The following is a 22,702-nucleotide window of genomic DNA, read 5'->3' as shown; positions in this document are numbered from 1 at the left end:
TCTCACTCATATATGGAATTTAAGAAATAAAATAGATGAACATAGGGGAAGGGAAGGAAAACAGAGGAGAAGGCAAACCATAAGAGACTCTTAGCTACAGGAAACAAACTAAGGGTTGTTGGAAGAAAGGAGGGTACCTAGGAGGATAAGGAAATTGGGTGATGGGCATTAAGGAGGGCACTTGATATAATGAGCACTGGGTGTTATATGCAACTGATGAATCACTAAATTCTACCCCTAAAACTATAAGACACTATATGTTAACTAAATTGAATTTAAGAATTTTTCTTTTGAAAGGGCCATAATCTTAACAGCTATGTGACCAAAGAAATATACTGATAACAAATAAACACAAGATGCTCAACACATCATGTTATCAGGAAAATGGAAATCAGAATGAGACACTATTACACATGTATTAGAATGGCCAAAATCCAGAACATAAATAACACCAAACGCTTGTGAGAATGTGGAGTGCCAGGAACTTTCATTCATTGCTGGTGAGAATGCAAAATCGTAAAGCCACTTTGGAAAACAATTTGGTAATTTTTCACAAAACTAAACACATTCTTACTGTATGATGCAGCAACTGCACTCCCTGGTATTTATCCAAAATAGCTGGAAAAATTAAGTCCATACTAAAACCTGCACAGATGTGAAGAGCAGCTTTATTCTTAACTGCCATAACTGGGAAGTAACCAAGATACCCTTCAGTAGATGAACGGATAAACCACAGTATATTCAAACACTGCAATTATTACTCAGCACTAAAAAGAAATGAGCTACCAAGCCATGAAGACATGGAGAAACTTTAAATGCATGTTACTAAGTGAAAAAAGCCATTCTGAAAAGGCTACCTACTATATTATTCCAACTATATGACATTCTGAAAAAGGCAAAACTATGGCAACAGTAGAAGTTCACTGGTGGCTGGGAGCTGGGGGAGTGGCAACGATGAATAGGTAGGGTACAGAGGGTTTTCAGGGCAGTGAAAATACTCAGTATGATACTATAATGATTGATATATGTCATAATATATTTATCCAAACCCACAGAATGTACAATACCAAGAATAAATCCTAATGTAAACTACGGAATTTGGGTGATTATGACGTCAATGCAGGCTCATGATACTTTGATGGAGGTACCCTGTTGAGGGAGGCAATACATGTGTGCAAACAGGAAGTACTTGGGGAGTCTCTGTACCTTCCTCTCAATTTTGAAATGAACCTAGAACGGCTCTAAAAAAAATCTTAAATTAAAAAAGTTACTAACATATCATGGTGATGATAAGGAAACAATGTAGGATAGGGAAAATACACAACCTGGACAATTAGTCACTAAACAATCAAGACTCAGCCATCTGCAGAGAACAACAGCTAATACAGTAAAAATATTTAGGTCATGAGGATCACTCTCCCACATTTTAGAACTAATTTCCTTACATTTTTTCCCCTCAGATTTCTCCTTGGCAACATACGTATTTCACAAAGTTAGCTAAGTCATGATTAAACAACTACATTAATTTTTAATTCTTATAACTGATTAAACCACAAAATGTATGTGTTTTAACCTACTACAATGGATACTGTACATCTATTCTAAGACAGTGATTCATAGAACCTGCAATCTCAAATAAATGAGTTATCTGTAGGCAACAGCTGACCTAACAGAGGGAAATGCAACCCACTGCATTATTCTGATTTCTAAACACCTGACTTTACAATTCTATTTATTTACTTTTAAAGACACAGAGAATAGTGAAAACTATTTCAACCATTTAAGTTATATCTACAATAAGAAAAGTTAGTGCTAGAAAATTAGTAAATATTCTAATTCATAAATAAGATAAATTTTACTATCTCTTTGAATGCCTTTTATCCTCTCCCTTTTAATAAGAATTCTCCCATATTTCACACTTCTTCAGTGTGAAAGGCAACTATCACTTCACTTACACAAAATGGCTAGTTCACGAATTAATGTACATAGTACTGTAACACCAGATGATGGAGCCAGTCCTAGGTAAAAATGGTGTGTAAATGTTTAGCACATACATATAGCTGAGTAGATGTGAATCTTACTGCCTTCCAATGACAATAAAATATGATTTTTAAATTACCTACACCACTGTTAATCACACTGTCATTCTTAATTTTATCCCAACTAATAGCTGACAATAGTTAATTATAGTTATGGTTAATTATAATTATAGTTAATTATAGTTTAGTTCAATGAAGACTGAACATTTGTTAAACCTTGAATCACGTTCCTAAAGATAGGAGCATCATATACCTTTAGTTTTTCTTGATGGCACTATCAGAGTTCTATCTTTAATGTGTGTCATTTTTAGTATTTGGCTCTTCTACCAAGAGCCATGAGGGCAGAAACTGCAATGCTTTTTGGCTCATTACTATATCCTCAGGTCTATATTGCCTAATTCATGGTAGGCATTAAGAAATATTTGGTAGTAAATTGACAGTACAAAATATAAATTAAAAGTAGACCAAAAAAAAATGTAAACATCCTTTAACTGCCCCTATATATAGATTTGAGCATTAAAATTCTGGGACTGAAAAAATATATTTTTGTTTTCCTCCTTTCTCTTTTCTAAAGATTTTATTTATTTGACAGAGATCACAAGTAGGCAGAGAAGCAGGCAGAGAGAGGTGGGGGGGGAAGCAGGCTCCCTGCTGAGCAGAGAGCCCGATGCGGGGGCTCAATCCCAGGACCCTGAGATCATGACCTGAGCCGAAAGCAGAGGCTTAGCCCACTGAGCCAGCCAGGCGCCCCTTGATTTTCTTTCAAAAACAGTGGTAAATTTGAGCCACTCAGTAAGACTGATCTTGCAAAAAAATACATCACTGTATTGTGAAGAATCTAACCAAATGTTGGGAGTCAGGTACACATGTGTATGTGTACATACATACATACATACATGTATGTATGTATATACATATATGCATATATATAATATATAAGATTATTGATAATACAGCAAATACACTAAGCTCTGAACTTTATATACCTAGATAAGCCTTCTTCTCTTTACTAGTATAAGGATGAGAACAAGAAAAGAAATAATGTGAGGAAAACATCATTAAAAATCAGTATTTCTAAAGCAGTTATGTTCTAGAAGTTTTAAAGCATTTCTGAGGCTCCAGTGATTTGACAGTTAGTAAAAAAATTTGGAAAAGGTAAATTAACTTGGCAGAGACCAAGGTTAGAGTCACACTGCCTAAGTAATTTCTTTAATTTATATAGAAACTTTGAGAGCTACAAATAATGTCTTATTATCTAGTAACAAGTACAAATAATTCACAAATTCTAGAAAATATTACTCTAGAAATACTGACTTTTTCCTATGTACATTTTTATGGCTTTTATTTAAATTCCTTACATCATCTTAAATAAATTTCATTTAATTCAAACAACATCATCTTATATCTGTCCACTGAATTTCATCTAATTCAAAGTACATCATCTTAATTTCTGTCCCCAAATTTTTCAAATACAGAATTTTTCTCAATTTATGTATAATTCTGGTCATGGAAACTATATTTCAAGCCACAACACTCATGTGATGTGCCCAACATCTGGACAGCTGTTTATTTCAATAGTCAGTCCTATAGCCCTATGTTCATGATTTGTACAAGAACTTATTATATGCTTCCTTTTGGTGATCTCTGAAAAGGCCCAAATTACAGTGACATTCAAACTTGTAAAAATATAAGGTTATATTGTCAGGAAAAAATTTCTGCTATATGTTAGATTTCTTTGCCTTGAATTTTGATTGATTATATACGCTCAACTCCATAAACTAAGACTGTTTCAGACTAATGTGTCTCTTGGGTCTGATATTTGACTATAAGCCAGTTAGTTAGCCTGTTCTTGTTTCGTGGATGTGGGCAGAAGACACAAGACTCCTGGATCAGAGACAATGTGAGCAGCAAGCCTCAGCATATCTGTGGTAGATTTGCTCCCTGACCAAGTCCTGTGGGGATGATATAAAAGGCACATACAGTAGGTTGTATTACGGGAGAGAGGAACAATGAACTTCAGAATCCATGAGTTTCACAGCAAACCATAAGCAGGCCTGCTCTCTGTCCCAAAAGGGACACTACCTCTTCCCTTAAGGCTTCTCACCACAAACCATAAGAAATGGCCTGGGTATATAGGGCAGTCAGGGACTTGCACTTTTGGCACATTCAACAAGTTATATTACATGAATGCCAAGATTAACCTTCTCCCAACAGTGTTTTCCCCAAAACAATGCTTGTTATTTGAAATACAGTAATTGAGAGAGCACTCCACAATATGAAACTGTAAAAATTCAAACAAGAGTAACTCCTTCTCTTTTTTAAGGAAACATTTCTTTACATTCAGAAAATATATAATTTTTTAATGAGCTTCCTTTAATAAAGTACTGATTATCAAAATAAATATTTTGAATGACATCTTCTAAAAATGACTTCATCTACATTGGTATTTTGATGACAGTTTAGACAAATGAGATATCATAAATCATGTCAGGTACATAAAGCTTAAACTCTGTCTTACCGTGTTTCTTGCTAATAGTGCAAGAGATGATGACACAACTGTACTAAATAGAACTAGACTTTTTGTTAGGTTAAAAATATCCCTTTTATTTTAAATACAGTGATAATGCTTTTTCAGAACTAGAAGAAGAGACTGTTACATTTTATTATAGAGCCATCACATTTATTTCATAAACCTTTTGTAACCCATCCTATTATTAATATTTAAATCGAATCCTTTTTCTATTTCATAGTTGAGTACATAGTCAAAAAAGACTTCAACATGGATATCAAAATGGATCCCAGTAAGATGAAGGCAAAAACTAATTTTTCAATGTAATATAAAATGTGATCATCAGTTGTCATTATCAAACACAGGCTAATGTAAATGCCTTTCATGGTTAAGACTGAATAAGAAGTTATTAATCTTATAGCAAAGATGTTTTAATATAGTCATCTAAGTTAATACAGTCATAAACTGAAGCTAGAAAAAATTATGTTGAACCTAAAGTAAAAAATAGACCCAGGTTAAACATACCGGGGAGTCTAAACAGTAAGTGGAAATCAATGACTAATTCCAAAACTTTTAAGACCATAAAACACATTATCATCATTAGTAGAAATCTATCAGACCCTCCACATCCAAGTAATATAGGATTAATAATCATTTATTATCTGTAGCAAGGATCATTATTTATGGTATTTATTGGCTTCCATAGGGAGGATCATGAATAGGCTTCAGAGAAAGATGTGATTCTCCTGAAATACTATGCAAGTTGGTAGCATGAAAGTTAAGTTTCTGGAGGAAAGACTAGTGTTTTCATGTTCTCACAGGAGTCTGGGACTCAAAAAAAGTTTACAATCATCTATTTTAAAATCTGAGGACCTCTTTCCAGAGTCCGAAAATATTACATTATCAGTTAGCCTGAATATAAAATGTAAGGAACCTCCCAAATGAAAAAAATAAAAACAAGAAGAAAAATCTGACTTTCAGTTACTTTTAAAAACAGACACATATTAGGCATAAATAGTACCCTCTCCCCCTGGAAAAAAAAAACCCAGCAATGGGCAAGATAGTTTATAACAGCTAATGATATTTTGAACTACTAATAGAATTCTTGGGGCACCTGGGTGGCTCAGTGGGTTAGGCCTCTGCCTTCGGCTCAGGTCATGATCTCAGGGTCCTGGGATCGAGCCCCGCATCGGGATCTCTGCTCAGCAGGGAGCCTGCTTCCTCCTCTCTACCTGCCTCTCTGCCTACTTGTGATCTCTCTCTGTGTCAAATAAAAAAAAAAAAAAAAAATCTTTAAAAAAAAAAATAAATAAAAATAAATAAACTTTATTTAAAAAAAAGAATTCTTAACTTGCATGACATTCTAGATTTTTAAAGCCTCAAATATTCAAAGCTGTCCCACAGAGATTAAGATGAGCTTATAAATACACAATCTACCTATTAGGTCATATAGACTATAATCTATTAACATATTTTAAGCAAGCATGTTCTTGTGCAAAATTGACTAAAAACACCCACCATTTTATAGTCACCAGCAATTTAACCATGCAATCCGAAAATAAAAATCTAAACATCTTTCTCTTCAACCATAGCTCATATTATTACTTCAAAGCATCACAAATACTATACAGTAGATAGATCCCTTAGTCTGGTGGTTCACAAATTCAGCAGAGTACCTAAAATCATCATCACCATCATCATAAAGCTACTGTGAATCTTACTCCATACTTACTGCAATCAGCAGCCCTTCTTTTAATAAGCACCTACTATAGTGCCAGGCAAAATGCTCAGACTTTGTATACTCTATTACTTAAAATAACTAATACTATTAAATACTTAAATATAGGACAGGTATTAGTCTCATTTTTCAAAGGAGGTAACTGATGCTCAAAAGAAATAAGCTCCTTTCCCAAAGCCACAGTGCTGTTAATATTCTGACCCAGGACTACGTGACTGCAGAACAGTGTTGCTGCACCAATTGCAGGACCAACAATTTCAGGGTCCTGCCTGCATGATGCGTGGCATTGGAACATGTGGCCTTTTGACTATACCTCTGTGCCATTTGCTGTCCTTTTTTTTGTTTAAATATTGGCACATATGGGGGCACTGGGTGGCTCAGTTGGTTAAGCATCTGCCTTCAGCTCAGGTAATGATCTCGTGGTCCTGGGATCGAGCCCCTCGTCAGACTCCCTGCTCAGTGGGGAGTCTGCTTCTCCCTCTTCTTCTACCCCCCACTTTGTGCTCTCTAATAAATAAAGTAAAATCTTTAAAAAAATAAATATTGGCACATATGTAACATTTCACTGAGATAAGGAACACCAACATACCCTTTTACATACTAACAACAAAAAAGCTTTGTTAAACTGAACACTACAACCTGAAACAGTCATTAAAGAGGAAATCAACCTAAATAAAATTAGCGCTATTGCATTCTGCAAGTCATGTTTTATTTAAAATACGTGATACAGAACTTCCAGGTTGGTGAACACATGGAGGTGCGGGGAGAGGGACATGACTGGAGTGAGCATGAAGCTCCATGCTCCTTCCCTATACCTTGCCTTATGTATATCTCCATCAGGCTGTTGGTTAGCATCCTTTATCGTATTCTTTAATAAACTGGTATAGGTTAAAAAAAATACAGGACATACCTTTCAATTTGTGGAGGCTGTTTATTGGACTTAACCGCTTTAAGAAATTCGGCAAAATATTCTGGCTTTACAATCGGACGTCCACAAATGAGTGCACATATTGTCTGGAAAGAAGAAAACGTATGTGAATACAAATAATCACGTGCTAGCTTTTCTTTAAAGGAAAGTTTTAGGTTAGAGACTACAAAGGGGCTGTTCTGTTTATTAGGTTTTTCCTTTCATTTCTCTAAATTTATAAAGGAGCCACAATCTACAAAACTAAAGTATCTGGTCACTGTTTAATTTTGGTATACAAATCTCTGTATCATCACTTAATTTTAAGGAGCCACATATTACAATATTAATTTAAAAATTGCTTTGGGGAGGGCAGAGCAATGTAACATAAAACAAGTCAATTTTAAAATGTATTCCAATTTAGAAGTTCTTACAATGTTAAAAAGTAGACCTGAGAATTAAGAAAATTTAACAACTACCCTAGAGAAGACAATATCAAGAGATACACATGAGCTATAAGATCTTTTCTGCCTAAATGCCCTTTGAACAGATTGTAACTATGGAATAAAGTATTTTCAAGAAAGTAAATAAAGAAATAACTGTTTGGGGTGGTATAAAAGCTCAAAATAAATACATGGAGATTGGGGTTAGATAAGAGTGGAGAAACTTCAACTAGCAAGTGAACTAAGCCATAAATATCAAATAAAAAGGTACCACAAAATCTGAAAAAGATTAGAAACCATCACTACTGGAGATGAAAATAAGGATTCAGCATAATTTTAGGAAATAATCCAACTGAAGAGTTTCTAAGTATGCTTCCAATAACATAGGGTATTACTTAAATATGGGTAAGCAATGTAGGGTGTCTCTCAAAACTGGAATCTAAATACAACAACCACGAATGTTGAGTGAAATAATTGGCCTCTGGCAGAGGGCAGGCTCCAATACATGTGATCCTAGGCAAAGGATTTAAGTCCTCCATGCCTCAGTTTCCTCTTCAGAAAATAAAAATTTAACTGAATGTTCCGTAAGCTTCCTTTTGGTTCTAACATTCAATGATTTTAAAAATATAAGGTAACCTGTACTTTTGGAAAATTTACCAAAACAAATAATATAGTAAGTTGGTTTTCTTTTTTGGCACATGGCTGATCAAAAATACTGAAAAAGGATTGCTGTGCACGTCTTTGCTGGTGTATATACAGTGACATTCAAATATCCAGTGCTGTTAGTATCTCAGTCGCTGGAATAGTGTGTACCTTGGTGAATGGATGCTAGTTCCAAGTCTGTCATGGACTCAGTAAAGTATCTCTCAAGACCGTTTAACTGCCTTTGCTCTTATTTCATAACCACCAAGCAAGTGCATGATTATCTAAATTTCATTTCTCAGGTACCTTAGTACCTTTAAGGGGATTGTATTGAAGTCTATACATAAATATACAGTCACTATGAGGTTGCAGCCCTACTATAAACTAATAAATGGAAGTTTTGATTTATTAGCATAAATTAGTACTCAGGAGGCCAATCACGCTGCTGAATTTATAACCTTCATAAGCTTGCGAACGATCCTTGATCAATGATAACCCCCCCAACATACAAGTTTAACTTGAGGTTCAACTGAGCAGCAAGTCTTTCTCTCTGACACTTGTTTAGCTGTAATATACATATTCTAATTATGTATTAAAAGATTTTTGTACCATCTAATAAGGGAATCTAAATATTTGTTGCTTTTTACTATAGATATTAACCTAAAACAATCTCACATATCTATAGTCAACCTGTTTAAAAGGAGACGAATCACCTCCCAATGTCATTCTTCAATTAGCTTTGGATATAACCAAATCTGATGAAGATGTAAAATCTGAAAACATACCAAAATATATCACTGTTTTAATGAGAGTTGGCATCGTCTAATGGTACATATCTACATATCTCTAGATGGTGAAGATACGGTACGGTAATAATAAACTATAAACTTAAAAGTCTTTTAAGGGCATTATACCAAATAAAAACTCAGTAAAGAGAGGATGAGACCATGAGTTGACCTGGAGGAAGACAACTTGACAGAAAGGACTAGAGATGCTAACTTTGGAGACTGGCAGTGGACTTCCAGTCTCTAAAAGCTAACTTTTAGACTGGAGATACCAACTACACATTGTAATAAACTTATTGGTGAAAATATAACATAAATCATTTTTAAAATGCTAAATTTTTAAAATGCTAAATATAATTTTATACGCTTTTGCTTGTCTCAAATAATAAACAGGTTATCTTAAACATTATAGCCTAAATGGTACATGAAGGCACAGACTGACACTATATAAACCCACAACTAACAGTTCTGATAGTTTTAAAATAAATGGCTTTAAAAATGTCTTGTGTATAGTTGGTGAGTAAGCTTAAATTCACAGAACTTATTTTAATATAATATCATGGCATTCAACCTACTTTAATGGTAACTTTGACTGATATCATGACAAGATGAGTACATTCTTCTGTCCAATTGTTTACAGTAAGTCCTCCAAGTTGCAATATAGCTTGATTTAAAGCAGTTTTCCCAGAAACATCTAAACAAGAAGAGCATGCAACCAAAGGCTCATATTCTACTCTGCAAATAAGAATAAGTTACATAAAGTTATATTATCATAGCTCCAGAGATGGCAACTTATAGTACTTTAAGCTCACATCACATGCTACTATTTTAATTTTTATGTATTATTAAACTTTCTAATTTATGAAATTATCACTTCCTAAGTCCTGAGTTGCACTTAAGAAAAAACAATGATCTAAGTTAACATTATACTTTAACTTATGTGGAATCAAACAAATGTAGCTCCCATCAAGGATCTCTGAGACCATTCCAGCTCTTAACTACTCTTGGCACTGTGACTGACAAAATGCACTAACCACATGCAATGCAAAGTGCACTAATGTAATAAGCAGGAACTAAATTAAATGGTTTTAAATTCATTATCCATAAATATTGTGTCCTTTAAAATTTGATCAGTGTAAAACAAAGCCATCCATTTTTAATACCAATTAAAAAAAATCTTACCTGAATTTACTTTCAAACACTCCAAAAGTAACTCTATCCCCTGTCTTCAAAGCTTGGGAAAGGCCATTGTGCATTTTTTCCTCGTTAACAAAGGTACCATACTTAGAATTATCTTTTATTGTCAATATAGGAGTCTCACCAGTTTGACTCTGAAGCAAATGAACAAAAAAATCAATACAATTAAAGTCTTTTACCACTCAGTAAATACAATTCCCAGGGGGAAAAGGTTTCAAAACAAAAAGCTGATTAACTTTTTGAATAGGTAACTGAATATATGGCCAACCTCCCAACATAGAAGGCAACAGTTACTGTTTCAGTTGCAGGCACAGAATGATCACTCAACTTGAAATTAATGGCAAATGTCTGAATTCCAGCATCACTTCTCTTAGAACATGCATTTTCTTTATTTTTGTAAGTCAGTGCAGAGTTTTCTAACCCCTTAATTTCACACATTTGAGAATTTCTTTGCTTTTGTGTAGTCTGTTTTATCCATGACAGCTTCATCCCTAAGTTTTTTTTTTATATTACCAAAATAACATAGTAAAAAAAAAAAAAAAGAAGAATGGTCCAATGAGAAAAGACTAGAGTGTCTGACTTAAAGTAATAATTTTATTTTTCCTTTAGGAATTTCAATAATAATCTTCTCTTATACCTAAAAGAATACAGACACCAAAGCTAAATATTACTGAACAGATCCGGCATTTGTTGGTATGCAGTCTTTGCTCAAAACAATGGCTTTTATTATCACCAGTATTATCATGAGCACAGCCATTTATATACACTATTATTTTTACCACCCACTGTTGTGATTAAAACTACTAACCAACCAAAACAAACTCAAAGCCATTCAAAGAACTGTGAGACATAAGCAACAGGTGTTTTTCCTACTAAAACAAACCAATTCCCACTGTGAAAACCTACATTACATGGTAAGTGCCTGTGTTCACATGGCTATAAGAACTCTTTAAAGCAGGAATGTGACTTGGGTCTGTTCACTGCTCTATTGCCAGGTTGGCACAATGATGGATACAGAGTAAGTGCTTAATGTTCATTCAGTAAGTATAAATGTATTCTACTTCCTTGGAGTTTCTAAATCACTACAAAAGAGTAAGACACTGGAACAGAAACTTCAAATATCAAAACAAACACCACTGTTACAACCACCAAAATTAGTATTTAATTTTAACATAAAAAAACTAACACCTTTATGGAATTAAAAATCCTACAAGCTCCCTCATACACACCAAAGTAATCTTGTAATTTCAACCTCCTCACTTTAAACTACTGAAATAAAATTAGTGACATACCAGGTTGGTTTCAGAAAAGTTAGCAGTTAACATAGCATGATTTCGACTGATTGACTGATCACCTTCAATTAGAATGCCACAGTTTTTCCTTCCAACAACGTATTCAACACCAGTCAAAAGTCTGAATGGTTCTAAGAATTAAAAAAAAAAAAAAAAAAGTAAATGTATAGACACACATGTATGTGTATATACACAGGTACAGCAAATATTTACGTAAAATATTTTTATTTTGCTTTTAAACTTTAATAATCAACTTCAGATAAATCAAACTTATAATTTCTATAAAGCCTCACTGAACGATGCAAGAGATTAGATGGAAAGCTCTAGCATTTTCTAAAGAGAAAACAATACTGAAAAGTGTTGGCAGTGACTGACTGGCTCAGTCCGTTAAGCGTCTGACCTTTGGTTTCAGCTCAGATCAGGATCTCAGGGTCATGAGACTGAACCCCATATTAGGCTCTGTGCTCATTGCAGGGTCCTTCGAATTCTCTTCCCCACTCTGTCTCCACCTCCTATGCATGTGTCCGCTGGCTCTCTCACACACGCTCTCACCCTCTTTCAAATAAATAAAACTTAAAAAAAAAGTCTTGCTCAGATCAACATACATAAATATACATTACCAAACAAATCACAATACTATGTTTGGAATCTGATTCAAGAATCCATTGGGAAAAATATAATTTAAAAAAACTGTAAAGAAAAATTTAAAATTTAGAAGAACTTTCCCTACCAGATGGTAAACTATGCCCTAATGCTACAGTAACTAAAATGTACGGTACTGAATCAAGAGTAAACAACATAGGTCAATGCAAGAAACGTTCAGACCTGATTTAAGTGTGTATTTTGGGGAATTTTGTTTTTTTGTTAAAGGTACCATTTCAAGTACATGTTTAGTTTCTAAAAAAAAAATGTTGAAAATCACAAATTGTTAACTAATAGCATATTTCTTGGAGTCTAGCAGTTTAGTATGGGAGCCCGGGACTCCATCTTCAGAGTGGTAGGGTAATTAGGACAGATAAACTAGAGAAGTAGAAAGGCAAGCTACGTTTGGATATTTTGTTATTCAGAAACTCTCAGCCTAGAGTGGGTTGCTTCGAGGAAAAAAAACATTGTGCCTTGGTTTACTTACATTTTTTCCCAGAGGAGTGGGCTCACAACGTCTGTTAGATTCTGAAAAGAGGTCACAATCTCCTAGAAGTTAAGAATGTTGGCCACGGATGATGGATGCATTTTTCTACTGTTACCTCCCTCTCTCTCTGTAGGAACCCAGAGCCAGCCACAGACAACTGTTCCTGGAAAGGAACTAAGTCCTGCTTCCCAGCAACAGCTTCTGTTCTACCTCGGCCCTGCTCCACGTCCACAGGGATGCCTTGATCTTTAGTCTTTTTACTACTCATTTTCCTAACTTCTTACGCCGTTTTGTAAATTTAGCTCTTTTGCCTATCAAAATAAACTTCCTGGGGGCAAGACCTAATCGTAGGCTACCACCTGCTTATCAACTAAAAAGGACTTTGACCAGGCAACCAATTAACAGGAGATTACCATCTGCCACTGCAGAAAAGTGCAGGACAGAAACAACAACAAAACAACAAAACCCTACTTTTTCAGTTGTTCTGATGACCAAAAAAAGACTCTAAAACAAAACTGAAATCATGCCTCTCCTGTGGCTGCCATTTACCCAACTCATCTCGGTGGCTTTTCACAAAATTAAACAATGTGCTCAAAACAAAGTCATCTGCTGCCATCGTGCGCCTAGCCTGGGATAACTTATTCTAGGTGTTTGGCCAAAAGCTTAAAACGCTGAAGGAGAGAGCAGGTGGCCGGTCAAGACTCAATTCCGCGGGCCTGTAAGCCGGGTCAGTGCGGGTCTCGCCAGAGGAGCTGGTCCCAACCACCGAGAACCTGGCGGTAGGCTGGGTGAGGGATGCAGCCGCCAAGGACCGGCCGGACGCCGCCCGAGAAGACAGCGCAGTCCCTACCGCTGTCGTACGGTGCGCGTATCCCCTTCCCGCAGCCTCCCGGGGCGGGGACGAAGGCGGCGCCGGAAGGCGGAGAGAGGAACGGGAACGGACCGGAAGCATCACTCCTCAGACCCTCTGCCCAACGCAGCTGCTCCCTGGAAAACGGTGCCGGGGTCTCTCCCCTCCGCCCTTACCTCGGGCCGGGCCCGCGACGGGGAGCAGCTTCCACATGGGCCTGGGTCCCCCGAGTCTCGGCCAACTCGCGGAGGCGTAACCGCGGCTGACCGACGTGCGCGGCCGCAGCTTCTTCAAGCGGCGTGGGCTCCGGAACGTGCGCGCTCCCGGGAGCTGGGCCGCCTAGGAAGAGGAGGGATAAGCAGGAGTGACACGTGGGCTCCTCGTCGCCACCAGGTGGTTAAGGAGAGGAACAGTGCGATCTGTATTGAAATGTATTGTATTGGGTTATGAACGGTGGATCCCATTGAAAGGTGTTCAACGAATATACATACTTTGAATTACGTTTTCTGGTCGTGAATAGAAATAATTTTTAAAATCAGCTACAAAGCAATGTAAGGAGATTTTCTAATTAAAGACATTAACATACTAGCCAAGTTTGTAATTCCATGCATTTGTGATTTCTAAAAAAATTGCAGTTACTCCTTTGTATGCACCCTACTGGCGGTGACAGTTAGGATGAAGGTAAAGATTTTACCCCAAGTCGATCTTCATCATTTGGTTCCCTTATGCCTCTACCCTATTTGGGGACCATAATAATACTCAGAGTTCTTAGGTATCAGTAATGACTGTGTCCAACAATATTAAAAATGTTTAGGCATTCTCTTTTCTTCAGTGTATGGTTTTCCAAGGGGATGGCCATAGGTCCCTTTGGGGAAAATTTGGGGGTGGGATTGGTGTAGGAGAAGTCATAACCATGTATTCTCATTACGGTGTTTCAGGGTCCTCCCTCCCGGCATTCCCGCCTCTCCTTTAGCCACTGGGTTATGGACTGATGAACTGGCACAAGTCAGGAAACTGGGCAAGAGACTGAAACTTTTTACTGAGAGTGCTTCTCTCAGCCTTGTGTTCATCCATCCTTGATTTTTTTTTTTTTTTTCATTGAGCACGCTCTTATTGGCTAGCTTTTATCTTTTCCCCTAGGGGTGCCATTTTCTATTAATCATCACAGCTCTACAGCTCTCTCTAGGTCAAGACCGTTGACGGCCACTACAATCTTGCCACTCAGTAGGACAGTTGTACCCTTCTGATGGTTAAGTGCTGCCACCTGGCCTCTATTGTTTTGGGATTCTATTATCCTTGTTGCTATCTTTGAACCTAGTTTGGTGACAGTATCTCTTATCATCAGCCATAATCCACGGGGAAAAGCCACACCTGAGCTTCTCAGTGATGGGGTACCCCTCTCACCAGAAAATTCCTAGTCACTTTGATAAATGGAGCATGTGAATCAGAACTTTGTCATCTAGTGGAATTCCCAGCTTTCCATAGGATAGCTAGCCACTCTAGCATGTCCCCTTCCCTGAACATTTTGCTCCCCTGCTTCCACTATCTGCCATGACAATTCTATTTCTACTTCTCTCAGTGTGGGCCACCACTTTCTCCAACTTTCTATGAGCCATCATGGAAGTATGATAGTCGTATTTTCTGGGATCGTTACCAGGACATTCATTCTTCTCTTCCTGATGAGTGCTCCCAAATCAATAAACTCTCCCTTATCCAAATTCATTTTCCATGTCCTCTTGTTCAGCATCCTCAGAATACAGTCCCAAAAGTATTCTCCTTGCTCCTGCTGACACATGTTGATGAGCCTGCAGCTCCTTTACTATAAAGTCACATCTTCCTTCATCAGTCCTTCCCCAGCGGGGTTACCCTATCTTAGCCCTTTATTTTTTGGTTGCAAGAAGAGGAGATGGGGCAACGTCAAAGTAATAAAAGAATATTTATTTGTTGTTTACCCATAGCATAGGTCTGATAATCAGAGGTTGGAAAATTTTTGAAAGAGAGAGCACAGGGGCGCCTGGGTGGCTCAGTGGGTTAAAGCCTCTGCCTTTGGCTCAGGTTAAAGCCTCTGCCTTTGGCTCAGGTCATGATCCCAGGGTCCTGGGATTGAGCCCCGCATCAGGCTCTCTGCTCAGCAGGGAGCCTGCTTCCTCCTCTCTCTGCCTGCCTCTCTGCCTACTTGTGATCTCTTGTCTGTCCAATGTATAAATAAAATCTTTTAAAAAAAAAGGCATATATTATTAAAAAAAAAAAAGAGGGAGCACAATGCAGATAGAGTTTTAGATTGGTAGCAAATTGCTTACTATTCCATGCCCCCCTGCTTTTCCTGTAACTTACTGGCGTCTTCTCTCACCTGCTGTTTTGTTGTAAACAAACCCTGCTAGATTGTTTAAGTCTTCATGAAAACTTCCCTCTATGTTTTGCTTTAAGTTAAACGTGGCTCTCACCCTAGAACAGTTTTTCTCTACTGATTCTAGGATAGTTGCCCCAATGCCTCTCCCATAGTTACTGACCAATAGGATATCCACCATATTTTTTGGCCAGGAGTATTATTCTTTCTCCCTAAACCTACACCTTCACTTTCCATTTCAGTGCCCTACTCTTCCCGGAGTTGCCAAATCCCTCCTAGACAGAATCATTATGTGTGAATAGCTACCCTTTATGAATCCTGTTCCTGCTGCCTATTGCAGATAAATCCATGTTACTTGTCCATATTTATTGAGAACATTGCCACCTGTATGAAAGCTTTCTTCTCCATCCCAACTTCTGCCATTATTCTCAAGTAACTGTAAGACACAAATGGAAAACTCATTTTACCCATTAGGCTCACCTTTTTTTGACTTTCTCAAATCCTGTGATTTTCACCTCTACTACATACACACAACCTCTTTGATGGCCACTCTTTAGAACTTTCCATCACCAGAAACTTCCCCATTTTTAATATCCTACTTTCTGACTGCAGCTGCCTAGGCTTCTAGGTTTCTTATATACCCATTCCATAATACCTGCTTCTTAGCTTCATCCAGTTCTCTTACCACTTGATCCCTCTACTTTACCTAGGTGATCAGTCTCCGCTCCTTCAAGATTCAGGCTGCATACCAGGATCGGAGCTTGAATAGTAATTACAGCTCTGCTTTCAGTACTAGGAGCAGCTCTCAGAACTACTTTTAGTCTCAGAGCTCTCATCTCTATAGCTCACTTGTCTATGAGCCCTAAGAAGCCCCAACCATGAGCCAATTAATTATACAACCACCTTCTGTACTAAAGCTTCTGCATTAAACTGCCTATCTTTGAAAACGTGGAATCAATGAAAATTCATAACCTCTAATATTAGTTGAACTATAGAACATGACTCATCAGCCCCATTTCCTGCTTTAAAAAAAATTTTTTTTTTTTCTGGGGAGCCTGGGTGGCTCAGTTGGTTATGCAGCTGCCTTTGCTTCGCTCAGGTCATGATCTCAGGATCCTGGAATCCAGCACTGCATTGGGGTCTTGGCTCAGTGTAGAATCTGCTTCTCCCTCTCCCTCTGCCTCTGCCTGTTGCTCCCCTTGCTTGTGCTATCTCTCTCTCTGTCAAGTAAATAGATAAAATCTTAACAAAACAAAACAAAATTCATTCTCTGAAGTTCTGAAGAGCTATCCCATACCTTTGCTAATATCTACTCAAATCTGGTCATCTCCTGGCCTCCTTCAAAGAATATGGTGTTGTATCTTACTGAGGAAATTCCTGTAAGGACTTCTTTACAATTTCTTTCCTACTCTGTCCTTATCCCCATCATAAGAGGAACTTCTTTTCTTTTAAAATCTATACCTACACCTCATCCTTACGTTTTTCTCTCTAGTTTCAGGGTATAATTTGACCCTTCGATTTGGGACCAGTTCCTCCACTTGTGTTCAATTTAAATCCATTCCTTCTCCTCATCTGTCCCAAGGCCTTGTTTTATCAGTTACCTCCTTCTCCTACATATTTTCCATTTTTCTCTTTGATTCCTTCACCTTATGTTAAAACCATTGAAAGGTCAAGTTGCAGATAAAACAATGGAACAGAATAGATAGAAAACCCAGAAATGAACACACAACAATGTGGTCAACTAATCTTTGACAAAGTAGGAAAGACCATACAACAGACAGTCTCTCCAAAAAAATGGTGTTTGAAGAACTGAACACCAACATGCAAAAGAATGAATCTGGACCACTTTCTTATACCATACACAAAAATAAGTTCAAAATGGATGAAAGACCTAAATGTGAGACAGGAAATCATTAAAATCTTAGAGGAAAACACAGACAATAACCTCTTTGACATTGGCCATAGCAACTTCTTATTATATAGGTCTGCTGAAGGAAGGCAAACAAAAGCAAAAATAAACTATTGGAATTTCATCAGAATAAAAAGCTTCTGCACAGTGAAGAAGCTATCAATAAAACTAAAAGGCAACCTATAGGATGGGAGAAGATATCTGCAAATGACATATCTGATATAGGGTTAGTATCCAAAATATATAAAGAACTTACCAAACTCAACACCCAAAAACCAAATAATCCAGTGTAAAAAAATGGATAGAAGACATGAATAGACATTTTCCCAAAGAAGACATCCAGATGGCAATAGATACATGAAAACTGTTCAATATCACTTGACACCAGGGACATACAAACCAGAACTACAATGAGATATCGCCTCACACCTGTCAGAATGGCTAAAATGAACAGAGGAGACAATAGGTGTTGGCAAGGATTTGGAGTAAGGAGAACTCTCCTACACTGCTGGTGGGAATGCAAACTGACACAACCATTCTGGAAAACAGTATGGAGGTTCCTCAAAAAGTCAAAAATAGAAATAACCTATGATGTTTACCCAGAAAATATAAGAACACTAATTCAGCAGGAGATACCCAGCCCAATGTTTATTTTCAACAGCCTTATTTACAACAGCCAAATTATGGAAGCAACACAAGTGTCCATCAATAGATGACTAAAAAAGGAAGTGATACATATGTATGGAATATCATGGATAATAGAATATTATATGTGGGATATATATATATATGGAATAGAATATTATATGTGGTATATATATATGGAATATCAAGGAATATTAGTCACAAAAAGAATGAAATCTTGCTATTTGCAACAACATGGAAGGAGCGAGAGACTATTATGCTAAGCAAAATCAAAGAAAGACAAATACAATATGGTTGTTTCATTCATATGTAGAATTTAAGAGACAAAACAAATGAGTATGGGTTGGGGGAAGGAAAACCAAGGAACAGACTCTTAACTTTAGAGCACAAACTAATGGCTACCAGAGAGGGGAATGGGTTAAATGGATGATGGGGTTTTAGGAGTATACTTGTTGTGATGAGCACTGGAGATTTTATGTAAGTGTTGAATCACTAAATTCTCCCCTGAAACTAATATTACACTGTATGTTAACTAACTGCAATTTAAGTAAAAACTTGGAAAAAAAGATAAATAAAAGATTATCTTGTTTTCCCTCAATTTCATTTATTTGGCCATTAATTTCTAACTAATGTTATGCTAAAACATAGTTGGTTTTTTTTTAAGATTTTATTTATTTATTTGACAGAGAGAGATCACAAGCAGGCAGAGAGGCAGGCAGAGAGAGAGAGGAGGAAGCAGGCACCCTGCCATGCAGAGAGCCTGATGCGGGACTCAATCCCAGGACCCTGAGATCATGACCTGAGCCGAAGGCAAAGGCTTTAACCCACTGAGCCACCCAGGCGCCCTAAAACATGGTTTTAATAGAGTTAGGATTTTGTTGTTTCAGGGTCACATACAGGTAACAACAAAGGGAGCTCAGTCTCCTTTTATAAGTGGGTTTAAATTATATCTACTTTGCAGTATTATTGTTAGCATTAATTGAGACACTACACCATACATCATGGATTTAAACAAATATTGGTTTCCTCTCCTGTCCTTCCTTTCTAGTTCCTTAAGGGTAGAGGCTGTGTCTAAATCACTTTTGGGTGCCTACTCTCTAAATCACTTTTATATCTCTAATATTTACCATAATGATGAACACCTGATGCAACTGTTTATTGAATTTAACTACTCATCGAAACACTTTTTGTACCTGTGTCAGCACTTATGCTGAACTGTGAAAGTTGGTGTGGTTTGGAGAAGTGTGAAGCATGTGGAGAACCAGTGATGACTCAGCATGCATCTTTTTCAGTCTAAAGATTATCAAATATAAAGAACAAATGAGTTCTATTTTTGTAGCTCAACCCTAAGTCTATTTTACTAGAATTATTTTACTGTAGCAATTCTATTTAATATTTTACGAGAATAAAAAAAATTAACTTCTATGTGTCTTGTTTTATCTTGATATAGGAGTAAAACCGTATATATCAAGTTAATTTGTAAATTATTAGTAGAGTTACCCAAAACATCAGTGGATTACTGGAATCAAATTGGCTGTTTAAGTATAATTTATTTTTTTAATTGAAAAATAAATGTATGTAAGGTTCCAAATTGCCGAGTTTAAGACTTGCATTTACAGAACGAGGGGAAAAAATAGTCTTTTTTTGGGATCATGGGTAAGCCTCCCTTCCAGAGGTCATTCAAGAAGCTAATTAATGATTGTAAAGCACTTGAAAATATGAAGCCTAATAGTCACCTAAAATGTGTAAAATTAGATGAGGTACTCAAACACCAGAAGTATACAAGAGCTAATATTCTAAATAAAGAATATTATCCATCAGGTTTTTTCCTAAATCTTAAGAGCATTTTACAATGACCTTCTTAGGACCACATCAGGTGGCTTATAATTACTCTGCCAAATCTAATTTATTTGTAATCACAGATTTTTAGAACAAGTGATTTTAGAGATAATTTACACCAACACCCCGTTTTATGACGAGGAAAATAAAGCTGGTGGAAGTTTACTTGCCCAGTAGCAGAAAGCCAATCTGTAGCGGAGTCATGACAAGCACGTCTTCTGCTTGTCAGTGCAGAATCTCTGTGGATCCCTTCAGCAGCAGCCTAGACCAAGTCCTCTGAGCACTAACTGTGCACTCAAACTGCACTAGGTGAATGATGTCAGCCTCCTGCGACCATTTCAAGTGTGCTCCAGGAGAAACCAAAACCAAGAAGAATCAGAAAATCGGTCAGGTGGAGGCACATGGGCTATATTTTTATCAGATATTATAGAAACATAATAAATATATTAAGATGACCTATGGGTCTCCCATGTGTTGGTATGGAAATCAATAAACCTTAATTTTTACAACTAAACAAATTATACCTTGTGATGGGCAGACCTTGGAGAACTGCTTGCAAGCATATCTACCCTTTACTTTTTTTTATACATAATCCCCTATAAACTGACAAGCTTTGGAGCAGTTCTTTCTACTGGGTTATATCCTCAGTAAGAGGATGAATAGAGCATTTACTAACCTACTTTGAGGTTGGCTTTTCTTTCCAGCTGATACCACCGTTTAACAATCCCCCTCAAGTTGTGCAGCCAGGAATGAATGCTGGATCGAAAACCAGAGGAAGGAACATTATCAACTGTTGTTCCCTTTTCTCAGACTCAGACTTGTAACTTTAAGAATGTTACTGGTCCCACAGCCGGTACCGCCCTCCTAATGAGGTCATGAGGTCCCCTTTCAGGTGAGCCTTCTTCCTGTTCTTCAGGAGTGAAACAGAAACCAGTCAAAGGACTTCTCCTGCTCTCTCCAAGACAATGCGAAACAACTCTCTGGCCTTTCCTGAAAGAGGTGGTTATTTATTTCCCTGGCAGTCAGGCGGAGCTGATGTATATTATGTGACTTTAGACCTGGGTATCAAGGGGTTTGCTGCAGCTTGAAGGTCATTGCTATAGGGAAAACTTAATTAAAATGAAATCTTCTGGCATCCCAATATAGAAGAGAAAGGAAACTGTTTTATTATTGATAAGCATAAAGCAGAATCCCAGGCAATCTGCTAAAGAGATTGGTAAGAGAAATATCGCCCTTTTAAATAGGCAAGGAGAGAAAACTCATTCCCTACATGTTCTCAAGGTAAGCAACAGCTAGGCCTTGAGTAGTTCATCCTAAATTCACTTGGCAATTGGAGTGACCGTCGTGTTAGCTAATTGCCGTTATCCAAAGGACAAATAAACTTCTCAAATCTTTATGACAGGAGGTAGTTTTGCAGTTTGAACTAGGAAACTATCTTCCTTGATGGTTACATTTCAAGGAGATGCCCCTAGGTCCTTGAGAAAGACATTGCTGGATTGTAAAGGTGGCAGAGCTTTAAAAAAGGATTTACATACATTTCAAGAAAGACTTTATAATGACACGTTTTCAAAAGTAATGTTCTAAAAAAAGGGGGGTCCTTTCCCTTATTTTCAATGGGGAGAATTTCTCTTACTTTAGTATTCCCACTCGTTAGGGAACGTGATCAAAAATAATGTGACTACCAGTTGACCTGTGAGCTGGACCAGGGCACTTTGAAGAATTTTTACCCCCTCCCCTGCCCTTGGAATGTGGGTTTGACTTGCCTTTCCTGCTCTCAGAGGCTGCTCTGAGGACATAGCCTTGAGATGTGAGGTGATGTTGAAAAGGTCTACAAGGTATACACGACTGAGCCCAATTAGGGTCTCTTTATAAGCTTTTAAGATTTGGAGGACAGGTGCAGGGATCCATCTGTGTTGCTGTCCATTCATCTAAGACAAACCCCTTATGTAAGTTCCCCTTGCTATTATTAAAATTGCTACCTACCAACGTGGAGTGCCCTCTTTCTTCAGTCTCACCCTGCCTCTGTGAGAGGGGGCTGGTTTCTGATCCACCCTTTAAGCTCCCTCAAGTGTTGGGAAGACACCGCTTAAATTACCAGGCTGACTGCAACTCACCATCCCCCTCTTCAGCCTCCTCCCCTGGGGGCAGAAGCGATGGGGCTTAATTTCACTGAAACACAACTTTATGAACTTATTTTAGACACTTCCTATTAGATGTCTGTAGAACTCTCTAAGAAAAATATGAAATAGCACTGAGTGTAATTTCTAGACAATGATTGAGCAAAGAACTTTGTAGGTCTTTCCTTTTTTTTTCTTCCATGGATCGTTTATCTTCTGGGTAATAATCTTGTTGAACTTGGGTGGGTGGGTCAGTTGGTTAAGCGTCTGATTTCAGCTCAGGTCATTATCCCAGGGTCCTGGGATTAAGCCCCCCA

At 37.4% G+C, this 22,702-nt stretch overlaps 1 protein-coding gene across 3 annotated transcripts in view; it reads right to left on the bottom strand.

Annotated features, from left to right (window-relative positions):
• The window catches only part of NBN (nibrin), a 50,390-nt gene extending 36,539 nt beyond the window's left edge, over positions 1–13,851 (bottom strand). The window contains exons 1-6 of one of the 3 annotated variants that reach the window (XM_080800849.1): positions 13,705–13,824; positions 12,679–12,740; positions 11,550–11,680; positions 10,243–10,391; positions 9,636–9,795; positions 7,197–7,300 (exon numbers count right to left, since the gene is read on the bottom strand). In XM_080800849.1, coding sequence (XP_080656975.1) covers positions 7,197–7,300; positions 9,636–9,795; positions 10,243–10,391; positions 11,550–11,582 — 446 coding nt within the window. In that variant the 5' untranslated portion in view covers positions 11,583–11,680; positions 12,679–12,740; positions 13,705–13,824. Of the gene's footprint in view, positions 1–7,196; positions 7,301–9,635; positions 9,796–10,242; positions 10,392–11,549; positions 11,681–12,678; positions 13,562–13,704 lie in introns of those variants that run through there. The other 2 variants (XM_080800847.1, XM_080800848.1) reach the window with 2 other exon arrangements.
• Between the last annotated feature and the right edge of the window lie 8,851 nt (positions 13,852–22,702).

The sequence above is a fragment of the Martes martes genome, assembly GCF_963455335.1.
Source record: "Martes martes genome assembly, chromosome: 4".
Classification (NCBI taxonomy): domain Eukaryota; kingdom Metazoa; phylum Chordata; class Mammalia; order Carnivora; family Mustelidae; genus Martes; species Martes martes.
The sequence above is the reverse complement of the archived record's forward strand: the minus strand, read 5'-3'. Positions and strand labels throughout refer to the sequence as shown.